The 27,034-nt window shown below is 44.4% G+C and overlaps 1 protein-coding gene across 1 annotated transcript in view; it reads right to left on the reverse strand.

Moving 5' to 3' along the window:
- Positions 1–27,034, reverse strand: part of DGKG (diacylglycerol kinase gamma) — a 115,998-nt gene that overhangs the window by 52,129 nt on the left and 36,835 nt on the right. The window contains 12 exon segments of the mRNA XM_083741812.1: positions 970–1,086; positions 4,241–4,339; positions 5,063–5,179; positions 6,126–6,214; positions 7,281–7,398; positions 11,989–12,108; positions 12,272–12,346; positions 13,337–13,386; positions 19,144–19,314; positions 22,924–23,181; positions 25,483–25,545; positions 26,738–26,903. Coding sequence (XP_083597938.1) covers positions 970–1,086; positions 4,241–4,339; positions 5,063–5,179; positions 6,126–6,214; positions 7,281–7,398; positions 11,989–12,108; positions 12,272–12,346; positions 13,337–13,386; positions 19,144–19,314; positions 22,924–23,181; positions 25,483–25,545; positions 26,738–26,903 — 1,443 coding nt within the window.

The raw sequence follows: 27,034 nt of genomic DNA on the forward strand, positions 1-27,034 counted from the left end.
TGTTTAATATATACATCCTTTGACTCAATAATGTTTGCCTTACGCTCCGCAAATATCCTCTTGTGCGCTTCCTGATATACGCCTAGAGACTGAACTCTTTAAAGGACAAGGCAGGCATTGCTATTGAGACAATATTAGGTTAGCAGAGCTTCAGCAAGCTTGGGTTCTATGGGGAGAGCTGCAGAAGGATGGATCCAAGGGTTAATCTGTTAACCATGCACAATTCAACAGGGCGACTTTCAAAGGATATACCAGAACCAGCTTCATGGGGAGACTAGGACAGGGGTCAGCAAACTTTTTCAGCAGGGGGCCGGTGCACTGTCCCTCAGACCTTGTGGAGGGCCGGACTATATTTTTTGAGGGGGGAAATGAATGAATTCCTGTGCCCCACAAAGAACCCAGAGATGCATTTTAAATAAAAGCAAACATTCTACTCATGTAAAAACACCAGGCAGGCCCCACAAATAACCCAGAGATGCATTTTAAATAAAAAGGACACATTCTACTCATGTAAAAACATGCTGATTCCCGGATTGTCTGCGGGCCAGATTTAGAAGGCGATTGGGCCGGATCCGGCCCCCGGGCCTTAGTTTTCCTACCCATGGACTAGGAGATCAGTGCAGAATGACATCTTCTCCCTGGTATGCCTTCCTCCACAACTAGCCTGCAATTTAGGCAGGGTGTACAAAATATAATTCTGCAGGTATACACACGCTCATTCACAAGTGTAAGAGAAAAGTGAGAAAGCAAGTGTGACATACTGGTGAGAGTGCTGGACAAGGGCAGGTTCAAATCTCCACTCAGTCATGAAGCTCTTTGGGCATGACCTTAGGGTAGTCCCCACTTTCCAGTCTAAACTATCTCACCAGGCTGGTGCTGAGATACAGCAGGGATGGGAAGAACCATGCATGTTGAGCAGGACAGAAGTCAAATCAATAGATATGATAGCAGCAGCTGTGAACGGTCTACCTGTAGTCCATGCCCATCCACCGTGGTGGTGTTGTATCTGAAGGCCAGGGTTGTATCATCTGGGGATGTGCTCGATGGCGATTCACTGTCTGATCTTCTTGGGTGGGATTGCCTATCCTTTGGAATAGGGAAAATGCATAAAGGACTTTGAAGCATGGATGAAGGCCAGCAAATAACAAGGAAGCACTGACAACATAAACAAAGTGGGAAGGATGACTTCCTCCTGACTGTACTGAAATACAACAGAAAGACCACAAAAGCTCCAAGAGTTAAATTAATATCATATTAAACTTTTGCATTAAAATACTGTCTGTTAAGCAACACAGAATACAAACATGCAGATTAACCATCAATAATACATTGTATGAAGTGCAAACCGTATCTGAATATAGTGAGCACATAGTGAATGGCACTGAAGGACTGAATCAGTCATTCCAAAAGTAGTTTAGAAAGTTGTGTACACAACGATGGCTCCAAAGTTCAATACTTGACTTGCTTCCCAGGCTGATGTTGTTCCAAGATTTATATTAACTTCAAAATTCCACAATCTGCACAGCTGAAAAGCTTTCTCAGAGGCCCATACACATATTAAGAAAAGCTTTTTATATACATATTAAGCTTTTTAACGTGGATTTTTAAACACTGATGCAGCTTTCATGATGCTTAGATACCTGAAAAGTGAATGAATCCAAAATAGATATACTATTCTATGTTTAATCATATTTATACTGCAGTTTTCAGCCAAAATTGTATCTCAAAGCAGCCTTACAACACTAAAAGCATCACAAAACCTCATAGATTATTCTGAATAGCAATAGTAACAGAGGAATAAGTAAATATGAGAAAAATCCAGAAAAGAGCACCACATAATAAAATTGCCAAATTTTTCTTCTTTAGTAAGTATCTCCAAGGGCTTCCTTCACTAGGATCTAATTCCCAGCTCTGTTTTTCCTTAGCAGTGACAAAAGGGAAACCCTGGACCATGATGGGGTTCCAAATTATAACAGCCATATGCCAGCTAAGCCAGCTCAGTGAATTCCACATCGGGTTAAAAAACAGAAACTGAGCTGACTCTTATAAATCTTCTGAATCCATTCCCTGTTTTAAGGTGTCCAAGTATGGTGTTTGTCATATTTTAAAATGTCCAAGAGCTCCTTTTTGAAGCAAATGTGGAGATGGTGGAACTGCGAGATTCAGGGAGCAAGTCAAATACTGAACTTTGGAACCATCATTGTGTCCATCATTTCAAGCCACCGTTGAAGCGATTGATTCAATATGATTCACTGCAGGGTCAATAAATTAAGAAAGATTGTTTGCACCAGTAGTGGATGGCATTGGGGGGGCGAAGGTGCTTACTTGAATGCCTCGCTCGGCTGCTTACCAGGAGGGAGAGAGGGAAAGGTGAGGCAGTGGGGAAGGCTGTGCAGTGTCAATGCGCTGGCAGGAACAGCACATTGGCTCAGCTGCTGCGTTTGCACTGCGCTGACTTTGCTGTCACCTCGCCCCCCTCCTCCCAGTAAGAAGCAATGGCCTGCTTTCTGGGAGATTGGGTAAGTGCCTTTGCCCAAACAATCTGTCCACTACTGTTTAGCACTTTATGAAATGTATTACTGAATGCTTATCATCATGGCACTGTTTGACAGACAGCATTTAATATATTATACATTAACTTTGGGTCTTCTGTTATGCATTTTGGGTAGCTACATTTCTACTAGCAAGTAATAAGGTGTGTTTTAATTTCTCTCCCAGTTCCAATGGTTTCTTCCCCCATGGATTTACAAGTTTATACATTCTGGAGTGGGACATAAATCTGACGATAGAGAGATAGATAATGTCCTTGGTTTCCTGTTTTAAAACTTTATTCACAGAATGGTTTTTAATTAAAAAAAACTGCTACTGTTCTCCATATTTAATGTACAATCCAGATCACTGGCATTTTCATGATTTTTGACCTCACATATACATTTTCTTCATTGGGACTCAATTACCAGCTTTCACTATTTCCGCATTTCTCATAGTTCTGGACACAGGAAAAAGTAGACATAGCATTTGAAAGTACAATGTTTGTACCACCACAGTTTCCTCATTAGGAAAGAGGAAACTTCTTCATTTGTGGAAGTTGTGGAGTACTCTTTCCACAGAGGTGAGTTTTAAATATTGTGCTTTTAATTGCTGCAACCCACCCTGGGACCTTCAAAGATAGAATGATCTTTTAAAAGCATATGCAAAACCCCAAACCCCAAAAATAAGAGGTAGATTATATGCAAAACCTGAGAAGGAAACTACAAAAAGTGTGGAAATCTCTCAGCAATTGTCATTTTTGAGCCTGTCCATCTTACAATCTTGCACACCTTGGAGTGTCTGCCTATTCCAAGTAATTACAAAGTGGCTCTAACACAGGAATAGGCAACCTACAGCCTAATCAGGCCTGACAGGCCTTGGAGGTTGGCCCACTAGGCCACTGTGGGCAGACCATGCCCACCTTTCCAACGCTTGACATCATATAAGACGTCAAGTGCAGGAAACCTGTAGCTAAAATGAAGCTGGAGCTAAAATGAAGAAGATTTGGCTTCCGATTCTTCCTTTGAATGCAAAGGACCTTCCTCTGCAGGCAAGACTTGAGCAGCACCTGAAGAGAGAAAAAATGTTCCTTTGGGTCATCTGATGTCATCCTGACATAAGGTGGTTGACAGGTGGACAGCCCTACCCACTTGCCAAAATAGTCTATGTGGTGCTCAGGATCCAGCTAGATCTTGCTCATTATCCCTGCCTGCTCTAACAAGAGAAAATGCTTGTGCAAAGACTACATCATATGGCACAACACTCTTCCTTTGAGTTTTTATTTTCAGCTACTTTCTCACCTGCAACAAAGCCTAAGGCTGTATGCTAATGATTATTTGCTTGAAACAATTGGAGTGATTTTCCTCTTCTAGCAAGCCTCAATTCACTATTAGTAAACTGATAGCTGCATATAGTTAATGGAGTAGTGGGAAAGTATGGTAGCAGTAGCAGTGGCTCAGTACGAAATGCCCAGATTGCAAGCAGTTTGTCATTCAGCCTTCTTAGGGACACACCAGCTTTCTAGTAACGGACATAAGAGGCATTCTCTAGCAGCTCTATGGGAAAGTAACTTGGTTATAAGTTAACAAAATCAGTTTGGATGGGTTGAAAATCTTAAGTTTTTGAGAGCATCATCTAGCGGCCTTCATATGTGAGACAGAAAATGCCAGTCATTAAGCCCATTTCATAGGTGTCAAGCAGGCTCATTTACCAGAACAACTGGGCAGATGTGCGAAGGCAATAAGATGTGGTCCTTGAGCTGCCCACCATCACACTCAGGCTTCACATGAGAGGCACATTTGTTGTGAAGCTGCAAGAGGAGAAAACACAGCACAAAGATTCTCTTTAAATATATCGGTAAAAAGGAAGGCTGTTACAAGTAATGGCAAGGTGGTTTCTCTAACTGGCATTAATAAACAACATAAATAAATGTTACCTGGCTAATATTACATTACATGTTGGAAATGTCAGAAGGCAAGAGGGGACTATTATCATATATAGTGGGAATGCAAATTTGGGGGGGGGGGAGAAAAGAAGAAGAATTGGGGGTTAGGTAACTATCAAACAGAAAGCATCCTAGGATTCACTGGCTCAGTTATGGTAATGTTATGGTAAAAGATGAATGAATATAAAAATTAGCCTCACATGTGGTCCCTGTGGATGGGGGGCTGCTGACTTGGGAACTCCAAGATCAAATGGAGCCTTTCCTGAATTGGGGAAATATTTCAGGGTGAGTGGAATAAACCAACTTATAGATAGTGGAATGACTTCTATATGTCCCAGGCTCATTGTACCAAATCAAGCAAGGAACAAAGCTCAGTCACATTCCATGGCTTCTCAACAATATTCAGTGTCGTGGCCATTTTCACAATCAGGAGAAAAACTGAGGAACAGATTTCTTATTTATTCACAGGCATGCCGTGATTGTTGCCAATATAGAAGAAACATGGCCTGCTGATGTAGGAGGTGACTTGCCTTGAACAGCTTAGCGTTCTTTTAAAAAACCACCACCCCACTTGCTTCACGTACTCACTGTGATTTGGCACCATACACAATGTAGTCCGGTAATGCCCTGGTAGCTCTTGATGCTTTTATGACAACGATCGCATTTGGCTGGGGAGTTCCCCTCAATCCATGTGTGCTGCATGACCTAGAAATGCATGAGACAAGGTGATCCATGCTGGAAAAGAAATTCAGGCACTAAATATGAGGCAGCAAAGGAGAAGAAATGCTCCTGAATGAGCGTGAGAATCATTGTTCCTTCAAATGTTTCAGGATATGCTTTTGAAGCATGGGATAAAGAAAGGAATGGGAAAGTGTTTTTTGGGGGAAGTCTGTGATCCAACTATCGTGGTGTCTCCTGAGCCTTTGGCTAAACTCACTGTATTATAAGGCAGGCTACTCACAATCTTAAATGCCATTGGTATAGATTATTAGATGGATATTTTAGCTATAATGCCACAATGAACTGCTCACATGGGCATGCACAGTCCAAAAATCATTGACTTTCTCCATTGCTTCTCTGAGTTCTTTCCCAGTCTTGCAGCCTCTGTTTCTGCTTTGTCTTGACCTCTCAGCTATGTTTTAGTACAGCTTCTGGTACCAGCTGCAACTCTGGCCAATGCTTTTTGATGTGCTTGCTCTCTCTCTGACTACAAACCCAGCTAGAGTTCCAGCACAATGTCCTTATACATCAAATGACAGGGCTGATGACCATATCCTGGGGGGAGATGCTTTCATTCAGAGTTCAGGGAACCTGGAGCTGCTGAGCTCTAAGAATGTTGCCAGAAATGGGCCTTGATGTTTTGCTGTTGAGCGTTTGCTTGCCTAACCTCTTCTGGAGAAGTAGCCATATCTGCAACAGTTGCCCAGAAGGCAGATTCCTCCCTTTTCAGTTTGATACTTATGAACTATTCCAGCAGTATGGCAATTTGGTGAAGTGTGGTAGCCTATAAAATACAGGTCCTTCTTGGCACAATAGCAGGGCTCTTATGACTGTGTCGACAGCATGATCTGCATTGCAGACAGCCTGCCTTAGATGGAAGGTCATCAATAAGTGAACACATGCACTAGGCATTCATGAATGCCTTACTCACAGTTGTATTTCTCTTTGATTTCACGTAAGTGCTGATGCAGGGGGCAATCTCTTTGGACACGCATCTTTCATGGACTGTGTATTTACAAACTGTAGAGAAAAAGAAAAAGAGAGCAGCTCTAAGTTCACCCTATAATCAAGGCAAGCAGTTTCTAGCTATTTCATTAAACACACAAGACGTAACCGGCTGTACTTTTGAATAAATAAGGTATACTATTCATTGTATCAAATTGTAAATTTCAACGGAAGTCTCATAAAGTTCAACAAAAAAGCAGAAGACCCAGTGGATCAGTTTATTCTCTAGTCAGTTCATGCATAAGGTCCATACATGTATAAGTGTCTATTCCACCTGTCTGTTCATCAGTATACAGGCTGTAAGTAATGCAAATAAATACAATATTGTAATCTCACACATTTTACTTCATTTTACTGATGAAGCCTAGGATGGCGAAACAAGACCAATATTCCGGAAATCCTTGTCTTAGAATCTGTGAAAAGATTCTGTGGAACTGTAACAACCTTCATGTGGATTATTGGACTCTATGAACAGACAGGTGGAATAAATAGACTGCTCCACCATCCATCCAGACAACCGAAAGGCATTATCAGAGATCAAGGTCTCATTCCAGCCAGGCAAAAGTATTTGGGGTGCAAAGCAGTGAGGAGTGTGGCCCAGGGAGACTTCTGAGGGCCAGATAGAAAGACATAGAGGCCCACAATTGCCCCCTCCTTTCGCCTGAGGTTCCCCACAGAATGTTGATGACCATTTGCAGTGCATAGTAGCAGCTGTAGGATTGGCACACAGACTTTGCTGCCACTGCCTAGATCCCTTTGGATCCTAGGAAAGGGTACGAATTTTATTCAACAAGTAGAGGTGAGGCCTGGCTTATGGTTCATCCATTCCACCACATTTGGGAGTTGCGCATCTAGAAAGATCCCCAAACATTCCCAGAATAAGGAACCCACTAGAAGTCAATATGGAATCCCTGCTTGCTGTGCGTCAAAATTACAAAGGAACAAAATAAACCAGGAAATCTTTCTCCTCATCTGTCTTGGGGATTCTGGCATTGTTGGCTCCACTTCATTCACATGCAGGTCAACAAACAAGGGTGAATCTCACATGAGCATTGTACAAGCAGCCTATCTGGGCACTTACAGGAGCAGCACAGGCCTTGCTTCCTGACACCCAGCAGCATAGTGCGACAAAAGTTGCAGTAGGCAGGCTTCTTGAAGTGCTTCAGCCTCCACGCATGCTGTCCATCATCCTTTACATTCTACAGGGAGGGAAAAAAGCCCACTGAGATGGAGTGGAAGATACAGATGGCGTCTCTTGCAGCACCTTTTCCAGGATAACCTTTTCAATTTAGGATGACCAGAAATGTGATGTAAACTACCTGCAAACTGATTGTCTGAACTGGTCCGTTTACAGCCTCCACAGCCTACTAACATTTTTGAGGATGCCGGTTAGAAAATGTAAAAGAATAATTGTAACACACAAATTAGGTTTTTTGTTTTTGTTTTTGCTCTACCATGTTTTCTAGCCAGGCAAGTTTCACCAGTTTCCAAGGGACATTGAAGAAATATCAAGAATAAATGGACAATAAAGGCTCAATAGTTATTTAAAATGGTATTATCTGAAGAAGAAAGGTTTGATGGAGAGTAAAGGTAACAGGACCCCTGACCATTCGGTCCAGTCGTGGCCGACACTGGGGTTGCGGCATTCATATTGCTTTATTGGCTGAGGGAACCGGCGTACAGCTTCTGGTTCATGTGGCCAGCATGACTAAGCCACTTCTGGCGAACCAGAGCAGCACACAGAAATGCCGTTTACCTTCCCGCTGGAGCGGTACCTATTTATCTACTTGCACTGCGTACTTTCAAACTGCTAGGTGGGCAGGAGCAGGGACCGAGCAACGGGAGCTCACCCCATCGCGGGGAATCGAACCGCCGACCTTCTGATCAGCAAGCCCTAGGCTCTGTGGTTTAACCCACAGCGCCACCTGCGTCCATGGAGAGTACGGTGAGTCAAATATGACAGCATGAATGCAAACAGAACAAAGGCACCTAGGCATCCTTTATTACAGGCGTGAATGTTAGGTGACCGAAAATACTCTCTTCTGATTGATGGTGGTGGTAACTGGTACCTCCATTTGGCACATAAGAACATGAGTGGAAGCTTCTAAGCACCAAACCAAATAACTCTCTCACCTCCTACTCATAAAAGCTATTCCTTTGTGCACATAAGAAGAATGTGTGAAAATGGATTCCTCCAAGTGCTTTTTCCTAAAGTCACACACGCCTACGTATGCCACATCAATACTTGCAAAATACTGCTCTGCTTAGCAGCTTAAAAAAATAAAAATAAAAATAAAAATCTGGCTTTAGTAGCCCCCTTATAGAGTGAGCGACACTCAAACTTCCTCCCATTGTGAAATGTCTTTATAAACATCTAGTTCTTGTCATGGCACAGGGATCTCTGCCCTCAAATTGAGAAACTGTCACACAAATACCCAATATGCATCACAATGAGCATGGCCATCAAGGGCCCATTGTACAATCTGAAGATGATTCTTCTTTTTTAAAATGCATTTCAACCAAACCATTCACTATAGAAAGACATATGATGGGCAGTACTCTGTAAGGACAGGCAAAGCAATGCCTACTAATTGGGGCTGATGGGAGCCAGCCAGGAAATGTTAAAACTGGATGAAATCCACTGATGTCATGGTCCAGGAGACAAATGAATGAGAGACTGTGAATGGTCAACTAGTTCCAGAAGTTCCTAGACTCAAGGACTTAAGAGATCCATGTGGCCCGGTAGGATAGGTCATTGAGATTCTCAGGTTGCAGGATTAGAGAGTTGAGGCAGAGTAAGAACTTCCCGAGGTTGGGTGTTCCAGGCAGCGCTTCCTTCAGGATCTGAAATTGGTTATCTATGTTTCTGAATGATCGGGGGGGGGGGGTCAGGCTTTGAAGTGGCAAAATATGAAATTAAACAAAACAAAAAGAGGTTCACAACCCAAAACTACTTGATTACATCTAACTTCTATCTTTATTAAAGTAAGCTACATTTACCTCCTTTTTAATATTTGCTATAAATCTTGTTATAATTCTGTTCATTCTCTTAACAAATTTATGGAATGCCAACAGCAGTTCATTAATTTTCCTTGTATAAAACAGATGTTATTTGAGAAGCTGACTTTTGACATTCTGCTGCCCTCGTGTGGTTTAACTTTTGAAAGTAGCTGTATTAAAAAACAAAAACCTTTCTTCTTTTCCTTTGCTATCATTGACTTTATTCTGTGCTCTTTTTAAAGTTCTGTTTGTCTCAAAAGGGCTTGTGGAAAAAATGCTCCTTGAGAACTGCGTCTGTAAGCTATTAGGACCTATGTTTGTTGACCTGGACAACACAAGTGATTTACCGTATTTTTCGCACCTAGTTTTTGGAGGAGGAAAACAAGAAAAAAAATTCTGAATCCCAGAAGCTAGGGATCGCTGCGCAGTGATCCTTCTTGCTGTTCTGGCTTCAGCGAAAGCAACGCAAAGCCTCTTCAGTGCATCAGGAGGAACGCTCCCGCTTCCCTGAAGAGGCTTCATGCGGCTATCCCAGAAGCCAGAACAGCAAGAGGGATTGCTGCACAGCAATCCCTCTTGCTGTTCTGGCTTCAGCGATAGCTGCGCAGCCTGCATTTGCTCCATAAGAGGCACACACATTTCTCTTTACTTTTTAGGAGGGGAAAAGTGCGTCTTATAGAGCAAAAAATACGGTAAGTATCTTTTCCTGAATGTAGTAGAGCTATCATCTGTGCTGTGTGAACGATATTTATAGTCAAAATAACAGGGGGAGGCAAAGCATCTTGGTATGCATGAGCAATGGTATGCATTAACATTAACACATTTAGTTGCCTTGCCAAACGTGGATCCACCAAGTTGATTCCTGTTCCCAAAGAATTCCTGTTCCTCAAATACACATTGATATTGAATAAGGGATCTGACTTTTTATCAGTCTTTCTATCCATCTTTTTTATCCCACCAAGAAGCTGTGGGTGATAGTCACCCAACACTCTCCATTTACATGAACACTAAGGCTGGATCTACACTGATCTTTAAAAATGCTAAGAAAGAAACCGTTATATAGCTCTCAAAGCAATTTTCCATTGACTGCTGTACAGCGCCTCCTGGTGTCACATATTTACAACGCATTTATAACATTATAACTTATGGTTACCAGATTTTTTTCAATGAATGCAGGGACACTTTAAAAAAAACAAAAACTGAGTAGCAACAGGGAGTCAGTAGTGGGGATGGTGAGGCAAAAGACCCTGGGCCCAAGCACACATGTATAAAGGTGCAAGCCCTTCTTTCCTACCCTGTGGAACATACATGTGCAGTTTTTAAAAAACTGGGCAATGGCGTGCTGCCCGCCCGTGACTCCTGAGCCTTTCCTGATCTCTTGCCCCCTTCCCCCCATTTTGACAGATCAGGGAGGCTCAGGAGTCACGGGCGACTGGCCATTGCCCAGGAGGGGCTAGCCTGGTAGTGCAGTTGGCTCTGGCTGGCTTCAGGAGCTGCTCGCTGCTCACTGCCGTAGCGCAGGGAAAATGGTGGGACCATGGAAGCGAGGAGCTCCTGAAGTGGCGTGCCGCAGCCACGTTTCTCGGGGACAGATTTGCAAATCTGAGGACATTCCGGGGACTGTCCCCAGGAACCAGGGACGTCTGGTAACCCTATTATAACTCACTTCTTATTTTCCCTGACTGGCAGCACCTCTCCGTGTTTCTAAGCAAGCCTCTTTTTCTCAGCACTTGCTGCCAGAGATCCTTTTGAAAGGATCTTCTTCATGAAATGTGGGTGCTCCACCACTGAGCGGTGGTGCCTCCTCCCTTATACACATCAATGTTTTAAATTAGGGGTGGGCAACCAATGATTCCTGAGATGTTGTTGGATTACAACATTGGTGATGGGGATGATGGAAGCTGGAGTCCAGCAACGTGGAAGATGGAGCAAGCTTGTTTTGGGCTGCTTCAGAGGGTAGGACTCGAACAAACGGATTCAGTTTCCAAGTAACATCAGGAAGAGCTTACTAATGGGGTAGCAGATGTTCAACAGTGGAACAGACTCCCTAGGAAGGTTGAAGACTCTCCTTCCTTGGAGGTTTTGAAGCAGAAGTTGGACGGCCATCTGTCATGGATGCTTTAGTTAAGATTCCTGCATTGCATAGATAACCCTTGGTCCTTTCCAACTCTACAATTCTATGATTCTCTGAATATCTGGAGGTTCCCCATAACTGCTTTAAATACAAGCATTTGTTGAAACTACTCACATTTTGAAGTGCCGTAAGATTATTGAACCAAAAATACAAGTAGAAAGAAACTGGGTGTATCACATATTTAAACCCTCATTGAAAGAGGAGACAAATCTTGAATAGCTACTTTTTTTTACTACTCAGTTGAACATCTTTTATAGGGACGCGGGTGGCACTGTGGGTTAAACCACAGAGCCTAGGACTTGCCGATAAGAAGGTCGGCGGTTCGAATCCCTGCGACGGGGTGAGCTCCTGTTGCTTGGTCCCTGCTCCTGCCAACCTAGCAATTCGAAAGCACGTCAAGTGCATGTAGATAAATAGGTACTGCTCTGGTGGAAAGGTAAACGGCGTTTCCGTGTGCTGCTCTGGTTCAAAAGAAGCGGCTTAGTCATGCTGGCCACATGACCCGGAAGCTGTACGCCGGCTCCCTCGGCCAATAAAACGAGATGAGCGCCACAACCCCAGAGTCGACCATGACTGGACCTAATGGTCAGGGGTCCCTTTACCTTTACTGAACATCTTTTGGCTCATCTTCTCTGAAGTTAGGCCAGCTACTCACAGTTTCCATGCCCAGCAGAACCAGCAAAGGAATAGTGGTCATGCCACCCCGAATCCACTCTTCCAGCGTCACAGTTCCATCATGATCATAGTCTATTTCTTCCATCATCTCTTTCAAGATCTGTAGAAGACAACAAAATTTTATTAGAATCAACAGATCCTTCCTCAACCCACCAAACAAAAGTTATTCCATTGGTAGAATATATAGCAGATCTTCAAGGGTGCAGCAAAGAGAGCCTTCACGATTTAATTCTGACCATGCTCAGCAGAGACTTGAAACTCACCGGCCTCAGTTCTGTGGAGTCCCACTCAAGGTATTCTGCTACATGAACCATCTGGTTGATAATACGATCTAGCTCCTGGTTTCAGAAATAAGACAAAAAGGAAGGTAAAGGGGGGGGGGGATGTAGATGTGTGCACATCTTCAGCAGGGCTGGATAACCTGTGGTCCTCCAGATGTTGCTTGAACTTCTAATTCCCATTAACTCCAGCCATTATGACCAATGGACAGAGATGATGGCAGCTGCAGCCCAGCCACACCTGGAGGACCACCAGCTTCCCCACCCTGGATTTACAGTAATGTAGTAATATGCATATGCTGACATTCCAAACATATACCACGACACAAGGAAGGCATCCTGTCTTTATGATGTAGCTAGGTGGGTTCGGTTTCTCGTTCTTGGAGGCTGTGAGGATAATTCCACTGAGGAACTTGCTCAAGGGTAATATATAATACCATGTGTCGCACGCAGAAAAATAGCAGGACTTGCATGCAATTTCTAGTAATAAATATGGGATCTCAAGCCAATATACTGTTAAGGAAATAGGAAGTCTAGCATATCTAAGCTTCATTAAAGGCCTTGACATCCTCAAAAGCTGTATCAAAGATTAGTGTGTGTGTGAGTGTGGCATCAGGCTGGAGTGGGTCCTGGGCATCAGGCAGCTAAAGGTCCCCTTGCATTTGCCATTGATGCCCTCCCTCCATTGGTGCTGCCGCCACTACCAGCAACATCAATGGCTCCCTCTGTCCCACCCTTAAAAAGAGCAGCTGGGTTTCCAATAATGCCTTGGAGCAAGCCTACATCTGAAAAACTGGGAAACTGAATAGCTAAACTCAGCCATACGGCCGCCACTAGATAAGCCTGCCAGGACCTATCAGTATAGGAATGGCTCATGAATGGCTTGCTGATGCCACACCTGCCCCCCGAGGCCTAGGAGATTGACCCAGAGACCAATCAGATATCACAGATGCACATATGATCCTCTGCACATGGGGAGGCCTCCAAACATTTAGAAAGACTTGTGTCCTCCCCTTCTCGAGAAGGGTACTGTTTTGAGAGATGGCTTACCGAGCTGTCCAGGAGGCCATTGCCATCTGTGTCATAGAGGCGAAACATAACTGCAAGAGAACACAAATTAAGAGCAGGCGTATGGTGTGGGCCACATATTTTGCTTTTTTTTAAAAAAAAGAAAGAAAGCAAATCCATAGACATGGTTGATAATGGCATGTTTAGCAGCACGTCTAGTTTGGCCCTGGAAGGGAGGGAGGGTGGCGAGAGAGACCAGGCTGAAAGTTCGTTGCTGGAGTTGGCTGGAATGAAACTGCAGCCCTTGGGGGCTGTCCAAGTTGCTTTCCAGGGGGATCTTTGGCCTTGGGGGGTGGGAATGTCCATTGGCCCCATACTCTACATGTACCTTTTTAAAGAAAGCGAATGTTATTAAACCACACTAATTTTCCAGTGCCCAAGGGATTGGCTGGGTACCTCTCTTTCAACTACACTCTTCCTATTGGAGTAGCGCATTCATTGATGTTGAGAGCCCTTCACTGTTCACTTCCCGTCAGCACCTAGACAGAAATAGTTGCCCTGTGAAGTCATGTGCAAGCTTAGACAATGGCCTAGGGTTGAGTGCAGTCAGGTTTTGGTTCTGGCCTGACAAACAGAGGCCCTGCTAAAAGATTTTATGACACACCAAACCCTACATGCACTTAAACAAGCAAGTGACACCATTCTACCTGTTTTATATGTATTACGTTTTCTGAACATGCTCATTAGTGAACTTAATATAAGTGCACAGCTTGGGCAGTGCAAGCACCAACACTTGGCATCCTTAGGCACTTGCCAGGGTGCCAACAGCCTGGTGGGAACAACTACGGATGCCACTTTGATTTCATGTGTGTGATCTGGTGGTCCTAGCAGTATCAGGTGGTGGGGTCTAGCCACTATCACACCTCCCCCCATTAAAGTTTGTGAGGTATTAAATGGCAACTAGACTCATTAGCTTAGCATTGCTTGGAGTGCAGAGTGTCATGTTAAAAGGCCTAAGATTATTAGAAATAAGAACCTGGGCTGTGCTTATTAGATGGCACCTTTATTTCATTTTTTAAAAAAATAATATTTATTGAAGATTTTCAAATATAACAAAAAAAGAAAAACATCCAAATTTAAGACCTTATTTTCATTGGCATCTTTCCAGGACTTCCCCTCCCCTCCCCCTCTTGTATTCCAATTCTTTCAAATAAATTCAACAAATTCTTACCCCCAATTTTAAACTTATCATTAACCCAATTTAAAAGTATTTTCCCATCCCCTAAAATCGACCTGTTCCCTTCCACGAGTTCCCCTCTTTAATATGCAGTACAGATTAGAATAAAAAAATAAAGAAAAAGAATAAGATATAATTTAACACCCTTTGGATTCCAAATTTCCCTCCCCCCTTTCCCGGTTGCGTTCCCAATGTCCATCAATGTCTACTGTCGTCCTGGAGCTCCCACACCTAAGCCATAGTCCTTCACCAGTCCACTTTGCCGTCTTTTTAATAGTCTTTGCCGTCTTTTGGTTATTTTTAGTTTCAAATGTCCAATCTTGGAAGGAGTCTGTCTCAAAAAGGTCCATTTTTTCCATCCAGATCTTTGTATTTAAGAGTAAAAACTCCAATTTTATTTCTTTAGACCTTTCAAATCTGGATGTCCCAAATGTTCCCACTTCCAACTTTGTCCAGTTCTTGTTATTCTTATTGTTCTTGTTGATCTCTCTCCTCCTTTTTTTCCCCCTGCTCTCCTGCACAAATGTTCTAATTCCAAAAGCTTCTAATTCCTCTGCAGAGGCTTTGTTATTCAGGAACAAAACATTACGTCAAGTCCCTTCCATTCTTCAATAGATAAATCTATTGTCTCCTTTAGTGTATAGACCTCTGTAGACAAAATAGTGTTCCATTTCTGCAGTTTCCCAGGAGATAAAAAGTCCTATTCAAATTCCATGCCAGCAATACTTGTAGTGTCCCACAGCTCCTCTAGAGGGATTATAGTAACTCAGTTTCCTTCCAGATCACACCCAACAGTCAAAGTAACTTGTTATTCCTTGTTTTAAACAATTTATATCCAATTTGTAACAAATGTAACCGGCAAAGTCCTTGTAACAAAGTTCTCTTTTTGTTCTTCCGCTTTGACAGCTCCTTTGACAGCTGTCAAAACCTCTTTTTCTCCTCTCCCGGCGCTCTCACGGATCGCTCCCGGGGTTCGGGGTGTGTGTGTGTTGCATTTTAATTCACATTCCACTTTTCTCCTCCAGCCCAGTCTTATAATTTTCCATCGCGAAATTAATAACTTTCTCAAAATAAAGTTGCACTCGATCTTAGTTGTCAAATCCTTTGCTTTAACTCCTCTACAACAGGGGGGAGGCTGACTTCCTTTTTGCACCTCCCCCGCTCGCTCCGAATTCTAATTCCCCCCCCCTTTTTAATCCAAGTTCCAATTACTCACGGGTTATTCTTTTAAGGCCAAATTTTCAATGGAAGAAGTCAGCGCTCTCCGTCGAATGGCATGCGACTTCGCTCGGCAGGGGAAGTGGAGGACTCATAGCACCCCCCCGTCACCCGCTCTGCAGCCTTTAAAAAGGCTCCTTCGCGGGTCGGGGGGCGCAAACGGTGCCCGCCGAGTCACCATGCCCATGGGTTTCAGCGCCCATGGTTTTTGAGGGTCCCCGCGTCGCCGGCGTGGTAGGACCCAGCCCCTGCCGAGCAGGCTCGCTCCGGAGCTCGGAGGGAGTCCGCCATTCGGCGATGGCGCCAACCCGGAAGTGTAGATGGCACCTTTATTTCAGTGTCCCCTCCTTGTTTACGACTACACGCAGCCTGGCAGCCTTCCTTCCAGAATTCCCTTTCCCCCTTTTTGCCTGCTGTAAGTCTTGGGCTTGAGCAGCCTAGGCTTAGTTCCAAGTGCTATGGAATTCTGAGTCTGGATCAAGGAGGAGAAATTCCAGAAACATTACTCTAGGCTGCCAGGTAAGCCCTGAATAGTCCACTGATGGAGGATGGAACACAATGAACACTTTGCTCCTCAGACTTGGAGCCTGAGGATGGGGTGTGCGGTGGGTGTGGTCTGTCCCGGGTGTCACCACTGAGGGGGGGTTGACAAAATGCCAGGCAGTACTCACAGCAGGGCCTGCAGTGCACCCGAGCCACCGCATCTCTCCTGGGAGAGACACAGTGGCTTGGGCGCATGCAGGCTCCGTGCTGCCCATACGATCTGCCCACTGCCTCCCACCCCCAGCTGTAGGGCGGCTGAGTAGGAGGAGGCAGGCAGACTCTGGAGGCCCTGTGGTGTGCCCTGCCCCTATGGGTGGCTTGCCCCACCCTTAGGTGCGCTGCCCCAGGAGTCCAAGCAGCTTCCTCCGCTGCTGCTTGGAGCCAGCCTTGGGCATCATTAACAGCTGATTTAACATGCAGGAAAAATAACAATAATAAGGAATGCCAAAATCAACCAACTAGCAAAACAGGGATTTAACTGGCAAAAAAATAACGTTCAATGGTTGCAACACCTGTCTGGTCCTATCTTCATGACAATGTTATTTCATCAGAGCTATCCTGCTCGCTGATCTCAGTGCTGCTTTGGGTACTGTGCTTCAATCCTCACTTGTATTCCTGGTGTCATGTTGAGTTGTGTCTATCTTTTGACCTCCACATTCTCCGTGTGCTATGACTCTTCCAATTGTTTGGCTTGCTCCATATTGTGTCAGTTTCAAATAATTTTTGTTAGGTGACCACTTGAAAGAAACTGACTGTGGGGGTTTCTTTTATGAAAGCTTCGTGCAAAAATTCTTTGATAAGCAGAGATGTCGCATCCATCAGTACGTGGTGTCTTTTAAAAACAATTAAAAAGCAGAAGAAAAACAAGCCAAGGGCACCAGAGGGCAGCCTTGCACAGTTTCCTGAAATGCTAATGTAACAGAGCCATAAATTATTTCCCATGGCTTTGACTCGGTGCATTGTGGAGAGTAATAAATAAGTAGCAGCTTGCCTTCCTCCTCCTCATCATAGCACAATTGCTAGGTACCCTCTTTCATCTCTTGCCTTTCATTCAGATCATGATAACCAGGTCAATCCATGAAGCAAACCACAATTTTTGTGCAGTACTTGAACTGTGCAGGTAATGAGAAGAGATGAGCAACTTTGCCCTAGAAGAAACCTATTTAGTAGTTACAAAAAACAAAACGAAAAACAGAAACACCCCTCTTCTTAGACATGTAAGTATCCTTTTAAACAGGCAAGCTCTGTTACCAGGGTGCCTATTCATCAGTCTTCATATCAGTGATGCTCTTTCCAGAGGCCAATTCCAACAACACATTTCCATTCCTGCTGTGGCATTTTGAAAAGTTCCTGGGCACAATGTTATCCCTGGAGCGGGTTATCCACATTATGGTTCCCAAGCTGATCCTGTGAGGAGGATCCTACAGCGTTCTGCTTCGTAATATTTTAATAATTAACCTGCCCTTTGGTGCGCAAAATGACTCTGGGGTTTCTAATGGCAAATGAGTCACACAGTCAGCTTGGCACAAATTCAAAGCCATCCAAGGGAGAAGGAGAAGGAAAACAGCCATGATAAGCTCTGTGGTTGTGTGAGTCAGCTCTGCAAAAAGTTTGTATGGAAACTGATTGATGAGCTTTCATCTCTCTCCATGTTAGAATTCACTTCTTTTAACGGGAGCAATCAATACTGCATGCAAAAGAGCTGGATTGTCCCCAAAGTTTTTTGTTTTTTTTTAAATATTAAAAGGTCCCTTCCAGATCAAATTGGAAACTGCTTAAAATGCAAAATCAAATTTAAATTCTGAAGTTTTGCCTAGGAATTTGTGTGACGTTTCAGCTTTTTAAACACACACAATGTCTACTTAAGTTGGATAGGCCTAAAGCAGGGATGGCTAACCAGGATCACCCACACTTTGACATACACCACCCATCCAGAGAGCACGGCTTATGCTCATATGCAGGCAGATACACACATACACCCAAATGGCATACATAGGTAGCCCAACACAGGAGCTGGTGGTTCACCCCCTACGCTTGACTTAAGGGATTGCCAGGAGTTTGGCATTTTAGTTGTCCTTTTCTGTCTGTTTCTGCTAGCCAGGATAGATGAGCTGTAGGATCCAGGAATTTTCAGAATTCCTCTGAGAAGAAAAGTCTCTAAACTTCTCCAAAGTTAAGGATCATGTTTTCTCCTGGAGACTGACATATTTTTTTTCTTTTAAAGGCAGTACTCCAAATTACAACAAGCAGGGTTCTGAGGGGATCTGGTCCATTTACGTTTTGTGATGCTCTGTTAAGATACATTTTTAAAGAAGTTTGTGGGGGTCATGAACCATCTAAGGTTGCAGGAAATAATATGTGTGGGGCTTGTGGATTAGATTAAAGCCCCCTACACACACGGTATCTTTTATCCCATAATTTGAATATAAGAAAAGGGTCCACCACCTCAGGCCTGTTTTTAAACTCTGAAGAAGGGACCCAAGAGAAGCAAACGCAGCATAGAAATATGACCTAAGTTGATCTGGTCAACTAAGAGGCGCCACCTAACCAACATATCTGCCTATGATGCTCTAGAGGAAATGGATGGAAAACGAGTGGAGAGGGATGGAGGATTGTGACCCAGTTGATTCACCACACACACACACACACACACACACACACACACACACACACACACACACACCTCTTGCCAGAACTTGAAGCTCAAAGCCATTATTGCTTCCCCTGAAACCACAAACCCTCCCATTCCCCCCCATACCACACCACTGCCTCCAAGTGACCCCAGCACAAAACAAGTCTTGAGACCTGGTGCTGTGGTCACAGACACTCTTCCTGTCACCCAAGCACTTACACTCCAGCTTATCCTCAGCCCGTCCCCTTTCCAGCAGTGACAGGTAGCAGACAATGTCCTTCAGGTAGACTACCTGAGCCAGTGGGGCTGATAAATGCGGACTGGCTGTTTTCAGGGAGATGTGGCTCTTTCGAAGGCTGAATGGTAATTTCTTCTCCAAGCTTCTGGAGCCTAAAGAGGAGGTCAAAAATAAGCACAGGTGTTTCAAAGCTCCAAAAGAGATGTTGGAATATGCGATCAGGTAGACATTAGAAAGACAACAGCAACTCGGGGCCTTTTTTTTGCTTGATCCTACCAGTGGCACAATGGGACGTGGGTGACGCTGTGGGTTAAACCATAGAGCCTAGGACTTGCTGATCAGTAGGTCGGTGGTTCGAATCCCCACGACGGAGTGAGCTCCCGTTGCTCGGTGCCTGTTCCTGCCCACCTAGCAGTTTGAAAGCATGCAGTGCAAGTAGATAAATAGGTACCGCTCCAGCGGGAAGGTAAACAGCATTTCCGTGCGCTGCTCTGGTTTGCCAGAAGCGGCTTAGTCATGCTGGCCCATGACCCGGAAGCTCCCTCGGCCAATAAAGTGAGATGAGCGCTGGCAACTCCAGAGTTGGTTACGACTGGACTTAATGGTCAGGGGTCCCTTTACCTTTACCAGTGGCACAAGCACCTCAGGAAGGGCTTGCCAGCAGCGCATCCTTATAGGCCTGTTTTATCTCTAGCAGTCTAAACTAATTGAGGCAGCAACAGCAGAAGTGCAGCACAGCAATCCTTCCACTTAGGGGAAACCTTCCCAAACCTTCCAGTTTGCTCTTTACTTTCAGGAAAGCTGTGCATAGCACTGCACTAAACTTTCATCACTCCCTAGTGGGTGGCTGAATGTAATGAGGCCATTTAGCTTCCTCCCCTTCCAGCTCTATGAATTGTTGCATGCCACCCCAATCTCCATGAGCGGTGCAGGATTTCAGGGGCTTATTCAGGGTTTGAGTTTCCTTTTGGGAACAAGGCACAGCACAGACTACGGCATCTTTATGAGATATGGCTTTGTTTGCACATATATACTACTTGCGCCTAGATGGAGGGATTGCAGAGCATTCACATCCTGTGAGGTTCTGGCTTCCCCCTTAAGAGCAGCTCTGGATTCCAGAGACAGCAAAAAGCCACCCTCTGTGTGTCTTTCTTCCAGGCTGTCATCCTCTGCTCCCTTGCAGTTCTGCCACTCCTTCTCCTGCTAACTGACTCCAAGGACCATCACTGGCCTTTGTCCCCTGCTAAAGACCCAGATCCTGAAGCTAAGGCTCCAATACTGTGGCCACCTCATGAGAAGAGAAGACTCCCTGGAAAAGACCCTGATGTTGGGAAAGATGGAGGGCACAAGGAGAAGGGGACGACAGAGGACAAGATGGTTGGACAGTGTTCTCGAAGCTACAAACATGAGTCTGATCAAACTGCGGGAGGCAGTGGAAGACAGGAGTGCCTGGCGTGCTCTGGTCCATGGGGTCACGAAGAGTCGGACACAACTAAACGACTAAACAACAACAAAATGACCCCTCCACCTAGCTCTGCAAGCTATCTTGGCCCGTTAGGATAACTAAATCCAGGGGGTTTCAGTGTTTGGCAAAGTTTAACCAAACCTTGATTAATTATAACGTCTACTGAATTATAACACATTTAGGGGGATCCACCCCCCCAAAAAAACCCTCATAATAGTGTGTACAGTTTTTGGAATGAACTCCAAGGAAGTGTGTCAATGCACCCCCTCCTTTTTTAACCCTTTGGAGGAAATGCTAAGCATGTCATGTCAAAGTTGTGTGTGTATATGTATGGTTTGTTTTTTTTTACTGTGTTTCTGTTTTACTCAGCTTGTACTTTTAAAATTACTTTTGGAGGGTGGTTTTATGGGGTTTCATATCCCATTGTATTTTATCTGTTGGCCTGGGAAGGAAATGATTAATATGTGAGCCAACTTTATATATATGAAAAGCCATCACATGTAGATAATGGAGCAAATTTGGCTTTTGTTGTTGTTGTTGCTGCTGCTCCACAGCAGTCTTCCCCAGCCTGGTGCTCCCCAAATGTTGTCAGCCACTGCCAGCACGGCCAGTGGTGCTCATATGAGTAAACCTCTTGCATAACATCCCAAATCTACACGTCTGCCAAGGTATATAAGGTATGAGGAGGTATATATGTATCAGAACACAAATTCATCTATATAACCTCTGAGAAGGAAGACCTAGGAAAAACAACCAAATACTGAAAGAGAAGTAGCTGGCTCAAGACTAGCAACTAAAAATTGGTCAACAGGCAAAACATAAGGCAGGGTAGACATGCACATTTGATGTGAGCGCTGGCCCTTAGGAAATGAGGAGATTCACAACTTCTTCCACTTATGCTTCCCTGACATAAAGGAGTGGGTTGGAGGCAATAAGACACTCTGTGGCTTGCCCAACCTGGCTCCTATTGCCATGGTAAAAAAGATACTGGCTGACAGGATTTCAGCAGCAAAACAAGACACTTTCCTCCCACCCCGCCACAATATCTAAAGATGCTGCAGAATCCACTGTGCTTGAAATAGAAATGTGGCTTTGCAGCTGAGGTGAGGCAGCTGGTGACACCACCTCAGATAAATTAGCTTGTTGCAAATACACTCCAATGTTTGCAAAGGCAACAGTAATGTGCTTCCCAGAGCGTCTCAGAGGAAACTCTCAGGAGTCCCTGACTACCACTGTGCAGCAGATGGATGTGGCTGGGCCTGCGGAGAGAGAATGCTGGAAGTAACATAGTTACAGTGGTGCCCCGCAAGACGAATGCCTCGCTAAACGAAAAACCCGCAAGACGAAAGGGTTTTCCGATTTTTTAGCGGCTTCGCAAGACGAATTTCCCTATGGGCTTGCTTCGCAAGACGAAAGCCCATAGGGAAATCTCCGGGGACAGTGGGGAAGCGCAGCGCACCTTCTCCTCTGTTCCCGGACCTGTCCTAAGGCTTGCGGTGGGAGGTCCGGGAACAGAGGGGAAGGCGCGAAGGGGCTTGCGGTGGGAGGAGGGTTTTTCCTCCCCACCGCCAACATTCAGAACAGCAGTGGGGGGGGGAAGCAAAGACTTTCGCCCCCCCCCGTCGGCCTTCAGAAGAGGTCGGGGGACAGACTGTCCCCAAACCTGGTCTGAAGGCGGTTTCCATAGGAACGCATTGATTGATTTTCAATGCATTCCTATGGGAAACCGTGCTTCGCAAGACGAAAAACTCGCAAGACGAAAAGACTTGCGGAACGAATTAATTTCGTCTTGCGAGGCACCACTGTAGTTATTGACCCAGTGAGAGAATTGCTTTTTGAAAAATCACTTTCTTGTCCTGATGCTGATGTGTTTGCTTCCCAAACTCTCACAGAGATCAAAAGTGCTCCAGTTCAACTTCCATTTCAGGTTTCCTAAGAAGACTTTGCTGACAGAACCAAACAGAGAACTCCAAGCTGTGGCTTTGGCCTGTGACAACTGCGGTCACATCCACACCATAAAAACACACCTCACATCCATTAAAACACATGGCTCCCCCTCTCCACAAAATCCTGGGAACTGTGGTTTACCCCTTGCAGAAATACAATTTCCATACACTTAACAATTCACTGTTCCCAGGGTTCTTCGGAGATAGTCACGTGTTTCAGATGTGTGTTAAATGCAACATAAATGTATGTTGCGGACCTGGCTTCTCTTCACAGCTACAGAGAGTTGGGGCAGGGAAATTGCAGTGTTCATACAAGGCCTGAGGAACAGAAGAGCAAAGATGGGACTCACCTGGGGACTGTGGGCTAAGCAGAGAACCTGAGGAGAGCTTGGAGGACCCTGAGGAGTTTTGAGCCGAGGGGGTACCAGCAGTGGATTTCTGTGAAGATGACCTGGACCAGCTAGGTGAGGCATTCCCAAGGGCGTTGGCATTGGCAGTTGGAGCAGGACTTAGAGATGCTGTTTGTGGCTCTGCCAGGTTTCCCGGGGAGCTTTTGGGTTCAGGTGTGTGCCTTCCTGTGGCAGTTAGGAGAGTTTTCCCATTGATCCCTATAAATTCAAACACAGCATGAAGTCAGAACTCTTTAATGGAATGTGTTATTCTGCGCACTCCAACTTGGAGCCTATTGGATAAAGACTGTCATTCAGTCTGTCCTGTGCAGATGGAGAAGTATCTCATGTACTGCTTGTGCCAGCTCAGTCCCCAGGAAGTTAGGCCTGGTCTGCTGAGTTCTCTCAAATCAGACACAAGGCTCATTTCTTCTCTGATCTGCTGTCTTACACTCATCTCCATCTCTGTTACCACAGGACTGGTGTTGTCACTGCATTTCATAGTGTTTTCAGACAGAAACGACTCTCCCTACCTTGATCACATCCAACACTATGCATTTAAAGCAGAATCAGGTTTTAGCCAGTTAATTATTTTTCCCTTCAGTAGGTCAGGAAAGGCCATAGCTGAACTATGAAGTCTAGCAAGCTATCAATATTAATTTCATCAGAGGAACCTGAGAAGAAAACAGAAACTGACTGTCTCTTAGGAAGCTCCTAAGCTGCTGTTTCCCCAGAACTCCTTACACTTAATCTTATCACAGCTTGGTATTTCATAAAATGCGTTTGAACAAGCTCCAGTTGTCTCTTTTACAATAACTATGCTGTCAGAATAAAAAGATTTATATTTAGAAGTGTGCATTGGATGCAGATGAATCCTGAGGGTGGGGTGCCTCAGGAGGATTTTAGTGATGAAGCAGGATCTGTACAAGGTGGTACAAGTCGCAGCAGGGACCCATGAAGCCCCTTGTGGCACACTCGTGATCCAGACATGAAAAAATGCTGCAGACAAGCATCTGGTGAAAGTAATGTCTCTAAGCTTATCATAATGTCAGGATGGGGTGATGGAAGAAGCAGACCAAATACCAAAGTGGAAAGAGGAGAACACTGTGACTGACAGGCCTCCGGCACAATATTCTCTGTATATATTTGCTTGTAATTCTGCAGATAGGTTACCACACCTACAAATTTCATCCACTTCTGTCAAAAGGCATTATTTTGATTTTCCAATAGTGAATGGGGTGGGAACAAAACAGATTTAAATAGACCTTGAGCTGAATGGGCTGTTTCCTGAAATGCCAAAAGGGGGTTTGAAGTGAAGCATGCTTTTTTTCAGCCGGAACTTGCTGGAAGTCAGTTCCGGAACCTCTCAGGTTGTCATTATAAGAGAACAAGGGAGGCGTTCATGGTGAGTTCCTGCATCTCTTTTTCTAGAAAAATAGCACTGTGTACACACACACACACACACACACACACACACACACACACACACATTTTTGTCTTTGGTACATAACCAGAATGGTAGATGCTACTTCAATGTAATATCAGCATTGTAGAGTTGAAAGAGCCATCTCTGCATAGCAACAGTTTCCTGACAAGACCTGATGGTTACAAATGCCAGGTCAGCACTGAAATACTGAGAGAGATAGAGCTGTAAAAAGCTTTGGCATTCAAATACTGTTTGTTTTCTATGTTTACTTAGCTGCTGCATGTGACTGTGCGGGGATTCCAGAGTGAGAGAGTGGGTAGTCCCAGGTAAAAAGGGGGGGGGGGAGCAAGAGAGTAGAGGAACCCAGGAACATCAAGTAAAGGCAGGAGATTCAGGACAGACAAAAGGAAGGATGGCAAGATCCAAACCAGTAGGTTCAATTTTCAAGGAAAATATATTTAGACTTAAAACTAAGGACACCTTTCTGATGATACAGTAGAACAGACTGCATCAGAAGGTGAGAGAACTCTAATTTGTTAGAGATTATTAAGCAGATGGTGAATGGCTATCTCTCAGAGATGCTGTAGGGATGGAATTTCCTGCACTAGCAGCAGTTTGGATCAGATGACCTTAGGGCAGCTGTTCTCAACCTGTGGGTCCCCAGAAGTTGTTGGACTACAACTCCCATCATCCCTAGCTAGCAAGGCCAGAGCTCATCCCTTCTATATGTTTCTTATGGTTAAACAAGGAAGTTCACTTTCACGTGCTGGTGGCCATCAACATGAACAGCTTTAAAAGGAGACTCAAGCTATCAGTGGCTACTACATACATGATAACTGTATATTACCTCCAGTCTCAAATTCAGCATGTCTCTGGATATCAGTTGCTGGAGGACAACAATGGGAGAGGACTGCTGCATTTGTTTCATGTTTCTGGTTGGCCAACGTGGGAAAGCAGTCGAGTAAATTAGAGAAGCCCACATAGTCTTTTGTACTTATAAATCTCTGTACAATACCACTCTGTCCATTTATGGCTATGGAGGTCCTTGTTAAAAGGTGGAACAGGGATTTCATAAAAGAGCTTATCATAGATACCTGTAACAGGGGCGCAAGCAACTTCAGTCTGGATAGAGATGCCTGCATCAATGGACTTAGACTCTGAAAGCCCGAGAGAAACAGAAAAATAAACACACACTTTAACAACGTACACTCAGTAGCGTTTATTGCAAGTTTGTAGTAAACAGCTGTCAACACTTTCTTCTTGGCAAATATATAAATACTTGGTTAGAATAGAAAGGGCTGTGTGCACATATTATTATGTCTCACCAATAATGCAAAGTACAAGTGTTTGTGTGTGTGTGAACCCAAGCTGTGGATGGCCTAACCTGAATCCTGGCCTGGAGGAGGTGGAATCCAATGTGGACTCAGTAGGCTCAGTGGCCACAGAATGCCAACTGGTTGTTGGAGGAGGGTGGAAATGGGAAACCAGGGATAACAACGGGTGAAATGGAGTACTGTATTTTTCCATGTATAAGACACCCCCAATGTATAAGACGACCCCTATGTTTTGAGTCCAAAACTAAGAAATAAATATTTTAAACACCAAACAGAACTTCGATATTTTATGAAATATTCAAAACACCAGTATATTTAGTACCGTATATTTAAACATCAAACACTGAGGCAAGCTGCATAATGGCGGCTGCTCAGTGTAACTCCACCGTAGCTGCAGATCCAGCTTTCCCGCCTGTGTGGTGCACTTTGTCTCAGTATTTACGGTATGTACCGTATTGAGCGCTGGCAGATGCAAACGCTGATCGAGGAGCTGTGACTGCCAGAGCTGCCTGAGTGAGTTCGTTTGGGGAATGGGGGGGTCTGGGTAGCCAGGGGGTGACTGAGGGAACTGGGTGGAAGGGACAATGTCCAGAGTGGGGGCTGCTGGGGGGGAGTACCAGATCAGGGTTTGTTGTGAGGCCAATAGCGAGGGGAGGCTGGGGGGAAAGAATATGGATGGCGCCATGTACAGTATTTATTTATATACCATATTTAATTGTAACATTCCGTGTATAAGACGATCTTATACACGGAAAAATATGGTATTATAAAAGAGACTGACTGGAAGAGAACTCCACACTTGCATTTTGTTGCAAGTCTCACTTTGTTCCTTCTAAATACAAATCTGCCACAGAAGACGACTTCTAAAAACATCCCAGCTTCATTTTCAGTTTTGACTGAACATGCAACACTCTTCTTAAAAACTTAAAAAATGACAAGTCAACCAGTAAATCAGCAAATGGCAGGTACCAGTGATGGTGTGTGAAGCAGACAAAGGAGAATGGATGTTGCTCACCAAGATTGCTGAGCTGTGTAATGCTGGAACTTTGTCGCTGGCTCTCTGGGGAATATTGGCAGATTTTTCGTTTGAAGGACATGAAGAGATGCTGGCAGAGCTCCTCTGGAATATCCACCTCCAGATATGTTCTCATGAACAGCTGGAACCCCTCATAGTCAATTGGCTTCAGGGAAGAATGGAATAAAGCAAAACAGAAAAGCCCTTTAGATTTGTTTAACTTCTCATTTTAAAAAGGGACGGTCTGTAGAAGTAGGATTCCTTCCAGACAATGCAACAATTAAAATCAACCACCAA

Source organism: Podarcis gaigeae, assembly GCF_964106915.1.
Source record: "Podarcis gaigeae genome assembly, chromosome: 5".
NCBI classification, from domain to species: Eukaryota; Metazoa; Chordata; class Lepidosauria; order Squamata; family Lacertidae; genus Podarcis; species Podarcis gaigeae.